Genomic DNA, 15624 nt, shown 5'->3' with positions numbered 1-15624 from the left:
TCTTTTCACAGACTGAAGTGTAAAGAGGCCAGACTGATGTCGGGAAAGTTTAAAGGTGCCTGTGGGCCATGGGAACTGAGGAACACTGACTCTTTTCTTCATGCACGTTGTACAAGAGCCTCAATTCCTAGGAAAAACAAACTCAGGTGTTTTGCCATCCACTCACACTGTGTCTCATTTGCTGAGGTTGCTAAGCAGAGGTGCTGGCTGTGGAGGGCAAAGCCTGGCACCAGGGGGAGAACACAAGCTCCTCTGACCTCATCCCAGCAAAGGTACTATTTTCTATCACTGGTTTCACCTTAATTTTTCTCAGTACAGCCACTCAGAGGTGGCAGACCCATGTCTCCCTACCCCTAGGCAAAGAGGCAGAATGTTTCAAGGACACTGTGTCAGCTTGTAATTTTCTTTCCTGTATTAGCTTTTAATGTAACAGCAAGACTTGAGCAAAAGGCAGCGGATGTTGCCTTGCTTGAAGAGAAAAGATGTTAATCACCTTATCAGAAAAAGACAGGAAAATTACTGCTGGCTCCCATGTAACTTTGAACTCAGTGGGAGCTTGGATCTGGGAGCTGTAGTCCTTTTCTCATACTCAGTTTGCTGAATCTCTGCTGACTGTGAATCGGAATCTGTCCACATTGCCTTCATGCCTGTGTCTACTTTGCTGATGTCTTCCACAGGTCAGTCAGTTCTTCAGAATAAAAGTAACTCATGGAACTCCTGGCCATGGGATAAGGTGACTGTCATAAACCTTTTCATAGTATTTAGATGGAAAACTCTCAAAAATAGGAAAACTCACTAATATCTTAGAAATACAAAGAATACCATGTTTAGCCAAGAAAGTTCCTAATTTGTAAATCTCTATAAATGTGAGAAATATATAAGGTAATCATACTTTTAGTATAATTTAGTATAACACATATAGTTTTAGCATCCTGTACTTGCCACTGTTGGAACATGGAACTGAAATAGAGGGACTTCTGGTCTGATACAGTATGGTCTGTGCTCTTAATACTTTTGTTCTCACCTCAAACCTCCCCTGGCACCCATCTCAACTTTTCCAACATCTCTCAATTACTTATTCATTCTTCCTCACTCTTCTGCCACCCAGTGATGGATTGCCAGTAATTTTATGTGTCTCCTGGAAAGAAAGAATTATTCCCACTTCATCTCTGGTAAAGCTTCATGGCCACATAAACAAGGAGGTGTTGGAAATGGCCAGGACTCGTACCCTATTAATTTACAACCAGGAACATTTTCTAACACACATAGCCAAGGGCAGCAGTCACAGCAGTGTTGACAGACCAACTTTCAGCTCACTGAAAATATTAATGCTCAATTATGCATACACACATATATAGAGATCATTAAGTTCACATGCGTAGAACTACATAGAAATTTATATACACACGTGGGTGTGTCTACATAAATATTTATTTATCAGTACAGAGAAACTTAATGATCCCCATCTGTAAATGAGTGTCTGCACGCATACACACATAATGAGTCTACTAAAATGATGCAGGGCTGCAAAGCAAAAAGGTTGTTCCTCTTAATATAGGTTTGGAGAGGTGCTTAGCACAGGAGATGAAGTGGCAGGGGTAATAATTATTAGAGTCAGAGCTGGAACAACATAAAGCCCTTCTCTGGACCCATGACAACATCTTGTCTCTGATTTGAATGGTACAAACTGGATATATCACAACTGACTTGGATATATCACAACTGACTAGAAGGGGAGTAGAGTGTGATTCCTTTCCTCTGTTGGACAACCTCAGATAAGTAACATGCTGCACCCATGGCTTGTCAATCCAGAAATGAAAGAGCTGACCCATCAGAACATGACATCATTAAAAGATACACTAGTTAACAGTGAGAGGTACAGCACAGAACTTAGAAACCTGTAGATTTCAAAAAGGCTAGTGCATTCTAGGCGTTCATCTGAGAACATTTCTAAGCCACCACCCTTATGCATTTATTTTCCCAGAGGACTCTGTGTGTTCTACAGCCTTTTTTCCCACACCTGCACCAAGCACCGCAATGTGCTTTGGTACAAAGCTCTATGCTAAAGGAGCTGAACTGACTCTCTTGTCAGATGAGAGAGGTGTCAAAACAACAACAAAAGGAACTGCAGAAAATGATCAGCCAGGGCTGGAGGAAGGACAGTGCCTTTACTTTGGTTAGGCAGCAGTTCAAGGCAGGCCAGCTCACACAGTCTCATGATACTTCCCTGTGCATCACAAAACTACATTCTTAACTGAGCCCCCCCCCCACCCAGCTTGTAAACAAATAATTAAATCTTGGAGCATTATAGCCATACAAAATTACAAAATTATGGAATAATTTAGGTTGGAACAGACCTCTGCAAGACATCCTGTCCAACTAAAAGCAGCTCCCAGTTCTGAGTACTCTTAGATATTCAGAATCATATAAAGCCCCTTCATAAAGCAAATTACCAATGTTACCATACTGACAAGTTTTTTAGGACTGTTTAGGACAAGCATACACAGCACAAAGCACAGAGGATTCAAAAAGCCTCACACAATAAAGACAGATATGGAAAAAGCTCATTTAATAGCTATGAAGTGGTACAAAATTGTGTGCTAAAAGGGTTGCTCCTTTCAACAGCCCAGAGAGCCTCTCACAGCATGTGGCATGAAATGAAGGTTGGGAAAGTCATTCTACTGATATTTTGATTTTAATAAAATAGTATTATGAAAATACTGTTAATAATGCAATATTTTCATAATAGTTGGAGTATAATGACTATTTGTACACATTCTCCTCAGAATATTATTTGTTTAAACGGGTGAACACAGACCACTTTGATGCAAATCTATGGAAGAAATCTTTTCTAACAGTAACCAGCTGAGACCACTAGATGAACTATTCTGCATTTTCCAGGATGAGAGACAAACTTTTAAAAGCCACTAACCTACCCAGTTTGGCAGCACATAAATATGACCACAGCCTTGATCTCTCTGCCTCAGTGCTGCTTCAAGTCTAAGAGCTCCCACTGACCCCATGATCAGTTTGGGATGCAAATCCCGAACTGTTGTACTCCTCTCATCAGCTTCTTGAAATCGTTGGGGTTTCTACCCACAAACACGAATCCCATGGACCTCCACACCACCATGTGTAATCTTTGTTCAGGGGGTGGTAAGTAGCAAAAGAAATACATTGATTTCTTCTCAGTCAAAGCTTACACAAGCTCAGCATCATCCTGCACTGCCCTTATAGATGAGTTCACTCAAATTTTCATTGGGAGAAACACCTAAGTGTTCTGTACAGAAATGGTTCGCATACAGCTTTATAAATGGGCTCTTTCTTCCTCCATTCCTTTCATGATGTGGATAGAAATTTCTCTAAACATTCATTGCAAGTATCATGTGAAATTTCTTTGTATGGCTTTTACAGACTAATAAGAATGGTTTTTAAAACTGCTAATGATGACAGTAATAATAAAGACAATGAAAATAACAATGGAAATAATAATGGTAATATGCCTGCAAAGATTTCAAAAGAAAAAGTTCTCAACAAACCAAATACACAGTATTCAGGAAAATAACTCACTTCCTACATTTTCCACCAGAAGACTACAGAGATATAAATAACAATAGCCTTAGATTTATAATGCATTTTTCATCTCAAAAGAAAACTGCATTGATTTATAAAGTAAATGGCCTAAATCCACAGTTAGTTTCAACTGATTAGCTCCACTGATTTCAATGAAGGTGCTGACATGCAGATTTATGTGAGTTCAGCTCTCTCTGCACATGTGTGCATATGTCTGCATGTGTGTGCAGCTGGAAAGTGACACATATTGCATGGAGAATTTCACAGAAAAACACCATATTAAATAACACATAAAGTTACACATTATCATGGCATTTGCAGAAAAAATGTTGAGTGAAGAGAATTGCAGGTTCTAATCTTTAGCTGGGAATTGGCATATGTGTTTTCCCAACAGGATGCTCACAGCAGTCTTCTGAAAAGGCACAGGTATATCATGTGCTGTTCAGTTTTGCTCTTTGCAAAAACAGGGCAATGTTTGCTGATAGCAAGGCAAGAGATGCACAGATATATTCTTCTACAAAACCAGGACTTCACTTTTTTGAGAAAAAAAAAAAAAAGAAAGTAAAAAAAAGTCAAAGCCAAGGCATTGTTTTGGAATAAAGGAAAAGTGAGCAATGTCACCAGAACTGACATCACCTCTGCTCTGATAAAATCTCAGTAGCTGTCTGTGACAGATACAGAGGCTGCCTTGTTTTGATCCAGCACTGTTTGAGAATAAAGCATAGGAGTGCTGCTGTGTAAAGCATAACCATAATTACTTAGCCTGTCCTTCCTAGGACAGTTTATCACAGGGGATATGGATGTGCTATACAGGAGTCAGCTACGCTTTCCTGAGCCCTCCAAGGCTACAGCACCAAGCATTTCTTCTGCCATGGCACAGATGGCACAGAAGCCTGTTCAAATGACCATTTGTTAGAAGAGTAAAATATGATTTTCCCCCAGCTCCTCTCTTGCAGCTGAGCTCAACTTCAAGTATAGGCACATGGTCACATGGTAAGTGTAAAGCTGACTTAGAGCTGGTTTTGAAAGGCATAACAACACAAATCATGCAACATAGTTGGAATACATTCAAATCATTAGCAGAAATGTCTAAGACACACAGCTATTATTCTGCTCAAACTTCCTCAGAAACTGATGACACTCAGTTTCTCACTACCTGTGACACCAGCAATGAGCTCCACCTACGCATTTATGCCATAGAAGTATGCAGACGGAGTGAAGCCTAGAAGAAAATAAACTTGACCTGAATCTCTTCTCTCTTGCAAGCAGTGAAAAATGTGCAGGAACTTCAAGTGAAGATGCAGAGAAGCAGATTGACTGCAAGATGAAATTTATAATCAATGTCCTGCCCCTGAACTAGAGTGGTGCAACAGTGTCTGATGTGATTAACCAAAGGTGCCTCTTCATGCCACTGTAGGTATGCTTCACAGGCATGCCTCAGTCTAAGGCATCTTAGCCACCTTTTCAGAATGTTTTTCAGAAAGCTGTTTCAGCCAATTCAAAGACACACAGGTAAGAAGGCGTTTCTGAAACCAGTGAAGGCAGTGAATCTTGTCCTTGCTTTGTTCAGAACCCCAGAGCACAGTGCTCTGATCTGCTTTGTGCAAAAGGTCAGATGACTACTTAAAGATGCCTTTGAACTTAAAAAATTCCCTTTCCTGGTTGTTAAACTCAAATCCTGTACTGTTCTTGGGCCAACATCACTCCACTGGTTCCATCAGCCTTACCCAGTGCTTCAGCACTCCTGGGAGGAGGAAGGTCCCATCACCATCAGTGCCAGCCCAGGCTCTTCCTTCCATGGGATTGGTGAGCCATAGCATACTACACCCCAGAACAGGAAGGTTATTCTGAGCTCAGCTCTGCATGTGCACAATGAGAACACTTTTGAGCTAAAACTGGATGTACAGCCCACAATGCAAGCAACAAGTTTTGGGGATATTCATACCCACCAGAAATCTCAAAAGACAGTCATGTTGCAAGTCATGGAGCAAGGTAAAATCATATAGATCTCTGACTCCTGAAGAGCACTGCAGTCCCTGGGCCTTCAGATCCAAGGAATGCAATCTCAGCAGTAATTATGAGAAAGGACCTCTGGTTGTCACTAGATGCAACCTGACCAGGGCTACACCACTCTCCAAGAGAAGTAGATCTATCTACTGTTCTATATGAACTCCCAAGCTACAGCTTGGGACCATCTCTCCTTGCCCCATCACTGCTGGAAAGAGCTTGGCTCCATCATCTATTTGCCACATGATGCAAGAACATGCCAGCCAGGCGTGTGGCCACCAGCAAAACCCACAAAACAGCACCGTGCCTTCATGAAACACTACATGTGCAGCTACACAACGCTGCACTGCACATCATGAGGTTACCATGAACTTGGGGATCTCCATGCACCCCTTCTGTCATCCCCTTTCTTCCCTGGAAAAGGAAGTTTTTAATTTAAAATTGGAGTTGCTATACTTACGTCATTATCTGGGTCTCTATGCCCGGGTCTACAAGGGATCCATCCACAAAAAGTGGTGTTGATGTGAAACTGTATTTAGTCCAGGATCTTCCCTCATCAAAACTCACCCTGGGATAGAAGCAGACAACATTTATAGACATAAAAAGACTTACTCTAGAGCAAATGCAGCAATTAAATGTTGGCTAAGGTCTGCAAGCTCCAGCAGCTGGATTTACAGACAAGCACCAATCTTTGCCATTTCCCAGCCCACTAAATTCATGCTCCTAATATACTTTGAAAGATCAAAGCTTTAGAAAGCATAAACACTGGCAATAAGGGCATGGATATACTTTATGCAGCTGTACATCAGACCTCAAGGGATCAAGAGTTTTTGCCAAGACCTGTTTCTGGGTCTGGAATAGCACCTGGCATGAAGCACCACTCACAGCATAAGCAACCCTGGCCTGAATGCATGAAAATTGCTTTTACCACCACAGGACATTTTGACCCATCCATGTATCAATGCCATATGGCATTAGCTACAATCTCTCTGGCCCTATGAGTACTTAAAGGCAAATTTGACTTATTTGTGGCAGTGAGGAGTGTTGAATGTGTGTGGGCACGCACAGGCATCTGAGTACCTGGATCTGTCTGGGAGGCTCTTGGTGGTCACTGAATCCCCCCTGCTCCAAGTAGGTGGGACAATATCTGATACACCACCAAAGGACCAGGAGGCCACTGTAGTGTGTATTATAAACCATGGGTTACACCAACCTCAGATTGCTGGTGTGGAAAGCCAAGACTGACAGTCACCATTCCCTGACTCTCTGCCCCTCATGTCACTTAGCAAGACACCTTCACCTGACTCAGAATGCCTGTACAAGAATAGGAAGTTAAATTTACACCTAAAACAGAATACTGGGAGCAGAACAGCACACAGAAAGATTATCTGCCCTAAATCTATTTATTTAAATCTATGTATCTTCCCATACACCTGTGCATTTGTATGCATTCTGCTTGCATGCTTATCTCTCCAAATAGCATTTCAACTTCTGGGGAACAGCATGCTTCATTAGCCTAGCTAAAGTTCTCTCAGCTTTTCAATTATCCGCCCCTCTTTTCTCCAGCATGAAACTTCTTGTACAATGTCTCAGCCTGAGAACGATTAGATTTACATGCACCCTTTAATCTGTTCCACTCCTGCCCATAAAACAGGTGCCTACTGAAGCAATATGAAGAAAATTCCAAAGCCCCTAAGGGTATCATTTCGAAGGAAACCTGTTGGATCTTATTGATAACAAATCTAAATCACTACTCATTTAATAGCGTGGGTGGGGTACTCAGAACTGCACACACCATTTCAGAAGACTTATTGTAAAAGGAGAGCATCTGAAATGAACCTCTGCAAACAAAGGTGAACTGAGCTGTCAGCTCCTATGAAAAGTCAACCTGTGACCAAATCTTTCCCAATGTGTAAGTACAGGCGCTTGTAGTAACGTGCTTTTTATGTCCAAAGAGCCTTCACAATTAAAGACACAATTAAAACAGTTACACCTGGCTTGAATAACGCAGTAACAAATGGTTAATACGTGACTTGCAGCTTTTTCCGTAAGGGGCTCACCTTTCACTCTTCCAGAGCTCAACATGCTGCAGTCTGATGCACCCACTGCTAGTGACACCCACCCTTGGCTAACACAAACTTCTCCTTCCTTGACTCATCCTTGGCTCGGTCTAAAGACTGGGACGTGGTCCTGATGTCCTCTTTCCTGAGATCACTTTAATTATAGCCATGACAACTGAGTTACCCATCAGAGGCTTCCAGTCACACCCCAACACATTCTGCAGCTCACCATTAGGAGTCTGCTCTGTTACTGCTGTCCTCTGTATGTCCAGTGATGGAGCCAATACATCCCATAGTTAACAGTCCACTGTCGCACTGTGACTAAAGCAGTCATTTCTTTGCTTCAGGTTGCAAAGAAATGGGCTCAAATGCAATCTATTCAAACTTTTATAGAAATCTATGTTGTAGTCATCTCAGAGTTATCTGTCAGGTCAGAAACATAAAGTCCAGAAGCTTTTTCTATTGAAAAACTAGCTGTTAATGTTTTCAAAGTACATTTCTGCAACATGAGCTTGTAAATGGGTGAAGTCAACCTGTCTTGAGGTGTCTAGATTTGGAATGACTGCAATTTCACTGGAGGATTTTGTACAATAATGACTCAGGTAGAGGAGACCTTAACACCTCATCACTGCTGCCAAACACCATTGCTTTCTCTCTCTATTTGACTGAAGACCACATTTCCTGTTCTGCATGCAAAGTAATAGACATGTGCTTAGCACCATCACTCTGAGAGATAACCCAGTATTGTACGCAGGAACACATCTTGTCTCTGAAATCTATTCCTAACTAATTCACTTCTAAAGAACATTAGAAGCTGGGTGTGTCAGTCCATGGAAGGTGGTACTAACACAGCCATTTTCTGTAAACAGTGTTTGTTATGAATTTCAGAATGTGTAACTGGTGCAGGAGTCAGAGGGGCAAGAGCTAAGAGGATAATTTGGAGCAGTATCTTTAGTGCTTAGGCTGTTACAACCCATTTATAGTAAAACAGTGTCTTCAACTGAGAAATCATTTTGCCCTATTTCACCTCCAACTCTAATCATTTGCCACCACAGTATCTCTGGAAATTGATAGGAAAATACTAGAGGGGTTAGCAACATATCTGTGTTGTCCTTATCTACACCTACTGCCCTTTCCTTCCTCTCCTTCCCTTTATCTATCTTACCAGATTAATGTTAAATTCTGTAAACAAAATGTAGAAACGAGAAACACATCCTCTCTGAAATACCTGAAGCCCAAAGGATGACTTAGTATATGTGTGTCTGTAGGAAAGAAGCCCCACCTGGAGGCTCATAGTACATTACCACTGCAAAGAGTAACTCATACACATTGGTGATTATGTATGGAGCCATTATATTTATAAAATGGTGCAATAATCATTATATTCATCAATAAAACCAAAATGGTGGTAAAACATAGATAAGAATGACTTCATCTGTTCATTTTATAGACACTGGCACCCTCTCAAAGTAACAAGTTTCCTTACCACATGTGCCGGATGGGCACTGACGTGTGTTTCATGGCCACTAGTGCCCCTCCCCAGTCCAGAAACCAAACGTTGTATTCCTCCTCAAAGATCTGCAAGCAAAGGAAGTACTGCATGAGTGCTCCACTTTGTTGGGAATTGAAGAGTCAGAAGGATAGCAAAAGGCTCCGTGCTTTCCTTTGCTGTGCAAAACATACCTGTCTCCAGGAATTGCCACCATCAGAAGAGATGAACACGCCAACATCACTGTAGGAAAGTTCAGAGCCAATATTGCCTGCAACACAAGTGTGAGACATTCTTCTGTGGATGAACACACTAATGAAAATGTTAATTAAATTTCTGACATTTAATGCTGGAAAATTAGAAATTAAAATAGGCTGACACTCTCCTATTACGATCACAGAATTCAACTAAACACGTTATTGTGTCAATGCTATTTCAAAAAAGTTCTGGCTATTCGAGGCAGAGCAGCTCAAGAAGTGCTCAGGATATAGGAAATGTCATACTGTCCATCTACCTAATTTTCTTCACTGACACCAGCAAGAGTCACCAACTGTTTTAGATGAGGCTGTAAGGAAAACCTGATGTGGGCAACCATACAGAAGGTCAGTCTAAAGGGACATCCAGGTTCAAGAGGATAAATCTACTGTTTCAGTTCAAATATCTTCTTAGCCCAGTATCTTAGCATGAGTGGAAGTCCTCAAGAATTAGACACTGATTTAAAGGTAGAAGTGTAAGTTTTGTATCATCATATTTTAAACACCAAAATGGAAACTCCAAATTTTCAAACAGGGATTTACAGACGGTGGCAAGGAAAGGGAGTAAAAAGGCAAGAATTTGGTTGCTATCACTTCATTCTGTCTTTCTGTACAAAGCTGTTCCATTATTTCCTTCATTCTCTTCCTCCAGTTTCACCTGCATGCATTTAAACCTCACAAAATGTAACTTCCAAACAAGTCAAGAGGATTTAGCAGCTGTAAAATTAGATAATAAAACATAATTCTGCCATTTGCAGGAATCTAACCTCTGTCCTGTACCAAGTGTCCAAGTATCCAATCATTGCTCGAAATGTCTCACTGTAAATGAAGTGTTTGAGCAGCCAACACTTGTGAGAAAAAATTGCAAAGCTTATCCTTGAATGCATTCAGCAACATGGTGGGATGCTCCTGCTGTTGTGAAACTGGTTAGTGGAAGCAGATGTGTATATTCCCAACAGGTAAGTTTTTTTTTATCTACAAAGCAGTAAGGCAGAAATTATATTCTGCCTTTTAAAGGTTAATTGTTAGACTGGGAAAGCATTCATCGCATGCACTGGCAGTTTGAAAAGAACCTAATTTACTAACAATTTAGATCAATGCCTAGAATCTCACAGTCCTGCTGCCTCTATTTTCTTCCTAAAAGGTTGAAAAAAAAAAAAAAAAAGCTGTTGTAATTACAGCATCATGAGTAGGGCTTGTTCCTAAACATCCATCTAGCAAGTGCAACCTGCCAGGAGTGATGACTCCACTTGGCTATGCATGGGGATATCTGGAGGTTTGAACCAAATTATCTCACTTCATTTGGTCTGAATCAGTGAACTGGAAATCACATGGCATCTCCCTTGTTGAGATATAAATGTCATGAAGGGAACCCGTCTCAGGTTCTGCCTTAGTCTGGCAAACACACTGAAGCACAGAAGGACATGAGAATGAAAATGGGTGGAGGAAATACTGTAAATTCATGCAGACAATATGTTAACTGCCCACACTTGCAGGCCACTGCTATGCTGAAGAGAACCAAGGAGATAAACTGAGCCTTAGAAAGAACAGTTAAGCTATTCAGACATATTTGAATGTAGGTAAGACCCTCGGTTTGAAAAGACAGAACTGCCCCCATGGCTCAGAGGCCAGCTTTCAATAGCACCAGCCATTCAGGAAGCACTTTGTTAGGCCAGCAGCTCCCACAGAGCTGAGGGTGACTGTTGGTAGCCCCATCCATCCTGTGGATTAATTGCAGTGGTTCAGCCACTGTCACCATGAAGCATTGTAGTAGGCTGTCATTTAAACAACACAACCTGCCAAAGCACTGTTTTGCAGAACAGCCCACAACACCAATGGCCTGTGCAGTGTTGATTAAATGCTGCTAGTCTTGCAGCAGTACAGAGTTAAAAGTAGGTGCCATGCACAAGACAGGCACCCAGGAAGCCCAGGCTTCACCTGACAGACTTTGTGAGAACTCTGTGCTTGCTACTAGAAAGGTGGGACATATTGACACCTCCTAGGAGTGTAGCCCTTGGGTACTATTCTCCTTCATGGCACCTGCAGCAAACAGGTAGACATGTCCCTCGGTGGTTGTAGCAACATGAGAGGACTTAGTAATGCCACTGGGTAATGGTACCTTGAAAGTGTGGGCTTACATCTGCAAATGGGTTATTGTAGAGCAACAAATACCTGACATCGTTTTTTGAACTTGGGGCCATATGCCTTCTCCTAGTCCAAAGCAAATGGGAGTTAATGTGAATTAGCTCAGCGCTTGCTGAAACAGAGCTGAAAGGTTTTAGACCAATGGGGAATACCTCATATACTCTCAGGCTCCCAGGGAGGTATGGGTGAGCAATGAGAAGCACTTATGTTCTTACCTGTGGCCACCAGCAGCCCAGGAGCTGTCTCTTTACTGGAAATGCTCCCTGAAGTATATGGATTCTCCGAGAGCTGCAGGCGCAAGTGCAATGAGCAAAAGGGCTGTTGACAGAAAACAAACAAAAGGCAGAAGCTTTAATATTCATCAAATTAAATATCAGAGGAACCCTCGGTGATGGCACACAGATGCTCTGATCCTTCTGAAAATGACCCATTTGCTCCTAGCACACATAGGTCATATGTTCCTTTGATGGATAAGCAGGAACTCTGACATACAAGCACGTCTGCCCTTGTTTTAACAACAATCTGACTTAGAGCACTTTTCCCCAACAACTTTCTTATTCTGATTTGAATTCTATTAAATACATCAAGAAAGATGGTCAGAATTTTCCCTTAAAACCTACAAAGACATAGATAAGAAACTTACTGAATTAATTTGACACACAGAAGGTTGAGAAAAAACACAGGGAGAGTTTTGTTAACCTAGTGGCTACAATAAGCAGCTCTGAGGAAGTCAGTTGTGCCTTGGAAAAGATCATCCACTCACCAGCTGGCAAAGTACAGGATCCCCTCTCAGATCAGTGTCTGGTGCCTGTAGCAAACGCCAGTCTCTGCCCTTGTTGTAGGTAATGAAAGTCTTGATCTGGTCATCCACCTTCCTGTTAGCCAGGAATATGCCTTTGATCCCTGCTACCTAGGAAAAAGGGAGAGAGGTGAAAAAAAATTGAAAAAATTCGGAAAAACAGGCCAAAAGCAATGTCCATCTGAGCACTCTCAGGGGGGAAGGTCTCTTTAAAAGCAATGAAGGCATCTCAATCAAATCTTAGAACACCAAATGGCACGAAAGGTATATCTTGCAAAGCTGAAAGGTCTTATATGGTTTCTCTCTTTCGAAAAAAAAGACAAGGATGGTCACAGAGCAAATCCCTAGGAAACAACCCACTTTTGGATTTCATTGAGTTCTTGCAGACAGGCTGATGATAGGCTTGAAGGTGCAGGCTGCACCTTCACACTTGAGCTCTCTGAGCTTGAGGATGGGGTCTGCCCCACTGCCTTCACAGACTGCCAAAACAGGGGAGACAAAAGATCACATCAGAAGCAGTGTGGGATCCTTTTGTGCACCAGGAAAAAAAAAATCAATATAAACGATGGGAATCCTGAAAATGCTGGGACACTGATGTTTTGCAAACTTGATTTCTTTGCTTTCCTTCCACATCCAAATTCTGACAAATCAAGCCAGTTGTTTCAAATGTTTTGATTTTTGTCAGCAGAACCCATTCCAGCAGAATATGGGCCTGTCAAAACATCCCCAAGAAGATTTCATGTTGAGTCTGGTCTTTGTTGCACAGCTGTGAAAGTGAGACAGGAAGAAGAAATTTTCTGCAAATCTGCAACTTCCTGGCAACTGTCAGGATGCAAATCTTTCTACTCTGAAGCCCCTGGAGTGATACTACTCTTTAAATGACTCTGTAAAAATTTATTAGCATTTAACAGTGAAAAGTCTATGATCTACCACTGGGGAGTACACAGGTTTGCCCAGGAATGTGAGACAATGCATGTTAATTTTAGTTGGTGCATCATAACAAAGAAATATACTTTTTCAGAGGCAGGAAAATATATTTAACCAGGTGAAGAAAAAACACAAACCCTGTCCTTCATACTAATCAATGTGCTATTTGTGAATTTTCCCTCATTGACTTAAACTGACTGGATTTTTATAAATAATTTGATTATGTTGTTAAATTAGCATTATTCTGGCTGAAATAAAAAAACGTATAGCCGTAACCTCTTCATGCAGCTGCAAGAACATTTCTCTGTGTAACAGTAGTAATCAGCCTGCAACCATTTCTATTAGTAATACTGATTAGTTGTTTGCTGCTGGCAAAGCACTGAGCCCTGCATCTCAGCAGATCTTCCATCCAACAAATAATAACACACCAATGCCAGAATGCTCTGAAGAAACCAGGAATTGGAACTGCTCTGAATGCACTGCTGCTGGCCAAGGAAGAAGCATGAGAATGGTAGATAGTTTGGGGTAGAAGTTATCTATCTGTCATCTCTGGGCAAGTGGCACTTACAAATTTTTGGTTACAGTTCACAAAATGTTCAGAGCTCATTGGGGTGCAGTCCAGATTCCCTGCCTATGAGCAGGTGTCTCTAGATGCCCAAGGGGGAAAAAGCAGTATGTTTAGCCTTTCTGTGGTTATCCACATTAGGATGAGAAGGATAATGGTTTTTCCTTTCGGAAATGACACATAGCTAACCAGTCACTGACTTGAACCCAACCAGTTGTTGCACCTATAGTAGAATAACTGCATTTATTCCTACATGATTCAACTCAGCATCAAATCCAGGAAAGGCCTCAGGGCTGATCCTAATACAAATGAGAATCCTGGGAGGTTGGTAAGAGATTTAGACTTGCTTGAATTAGCAGGCCATTGCTGCTCTTTGTAGGATGACCTTTACTACATACCTCATAAAGGTCAATGACAATATTCCCCTCCAGTCCTCGGCTGCTTTTCACATTTTCCAAGGCCAGGGTGAAGTAGACCCCTCGGGTGTCCGAAATGTACAGGTTATAGGTGTCATTCTGGTTCCACTCTTGAACAGCTGCAAAGACCTGATTCTCATCTGTGCTGATAATATGCATGTCCTGTTAAAAGAAGACAAAAGGCCTGTAACTGAGGATCTCTGTATTTCTTTGCCCTTCGGGACATGTAGTAATTACCATGAATTATGAAAGAATGGAGATGGAGCATGAATTATAGGTATGTTTAACAACTTTCTGTTAGAGCAAGCCAATAAATTACCAGCATTGTGACTTTTCTGCATTTCACTTTTTAAATAATCACCAGCTGGGCGAAGGGTTTTTGCATTCTTCATTTTTGGTACCTTGAAGGAATTTAATTCAGTTTCATTTTTTATTTATAAATTTGTAAGTCGGTTTTATTACTCATGGAAGATTCACAGCCTTGGAGCCTGTAGTCTTCATAGTCACTAAGCATCATATGGCACCAGGCTAAAAGCAGTGATAATTTTCATTCACATGCTGAAATAATGGGCTTGTGCTTCCAACTGGCAAGGGATGGTTTCAAAAAACCTTGGAGTTCACATTTATTGGAAGGTGAGGTATAGGTATCAATTTGAGCTGCTGCTGATAGTGATTTTTAATTACATACTTTCCTATTAAGTGTTTATCTGAGATCAATTACCTCACAATATATGGACTATCAAATAATCCACTCACTAACCTTTGTTGGATTTCTGCTGCTGACCAAGATACAAAAAGTCTAACAATGGTTTCTCCATTTAGTTTTAATATCAAAGAGATTTGACAGTGCATTTTCTTGGTATTATTTTAAAACAGGTTCATGGAAATTACTTTCAGGGTGTTGATGAGTATTTAAGCACTTCATCCTTGCTACCATTGTTGAACAAACTGACACAGGTTCAGCTAGAAACAAAAGGACTGTGGTTATATGAGACTCCATTTATCCATTTGTATCTATTTAAACTTTCTCTAGAGTGCCAGAAGGCCTTGATTAATTCCTTGCACTGTTTCTGCTCAAGAAATCATAATTCTTGAAGTCTCCCAAAGGATGGAGTGACCTGATTTCAGGAAAGAATATCTGGAGGAAGATCAGCTCAATATCCTCATCCTGCCAGGAGGCATCTTAATCTGTTGTGTGAGGTATCTAGATGAAAAGTTGGGATTGATTAAATGGGGTTATTTCTAATAGACCTAACATATCCTATCGGCATGAGATGGGGAGAAAAACCATTTAAGGGCTTAATTCTATCCCAGTGAGTACAATCAGTGGGAGATTTGCCATTTCCCTCAACAAAGGAAGACTAAATCAGGTTTGTTCTTGCCCAGTAG

The 15624-nt window shown here is 41.2% G+C and overlaps 1 protein-coding gene across 2 annotated transcripts in view; it reads right to left on the bottom strand.

The window, feature by feature from the left end:
* Window positions 1-15624, bottom strand: part of SORCS3 (sortilin related VPS10 domain containing receptor 3) — a 265160-nt gene that overhangs the window by 42557 nt on the left and 206979 nt on the right. For both annotated transcript variants that reach the window (XM_068198006.1, XM_068198007.1), the window contains exons 9-14: window positions 14218-14397; window positions 12292-12438; window positions 11744-11846; window positions 9324-9400; window positions 9127-9218; window positions 6041-6148 (exon numbers count right to left, since the gene is read on the bottom strand). In XM_068198006.1, the coding sequence (XP_068054107.1) occupies window positions 6041-6148; window positions 9127-9218; window positions 9324-9400; window positions 11744-11846; window positions 12292-12438; window positions 14218-14397 (707 nt within the window). The remainder of the gene's footprint in view (window positions 1-6040; window positions 6149-9126; window positions 9219-9323; window positions 9401-11743; window positions 11847-12291; window positions 12439-14217; window positions 14398-15624) is intronic.

Source organism: Anomalospiza imberbis, chromosome 8 (assembly GCF_031753505.1).
Source record: "Anomalospiza imberbis isolate Cuckoo-Finch-1a 21T00152 chromosome 8, ASM3175350v1, whole genome shotgun sequence".
In the NCBI taxonomy this organism is placed as follows: domain Eukaryota; kingdom Metazoa; phylum Chordata; class Aves; order Passeriformes; family Viduidae; genus Anomalospiza; species Anomalospiza imberbis.
Note: the sequence above shows the minus strand (reverse complement) of the source record. Positions and strands in the feature narration are given on the sequence as shown.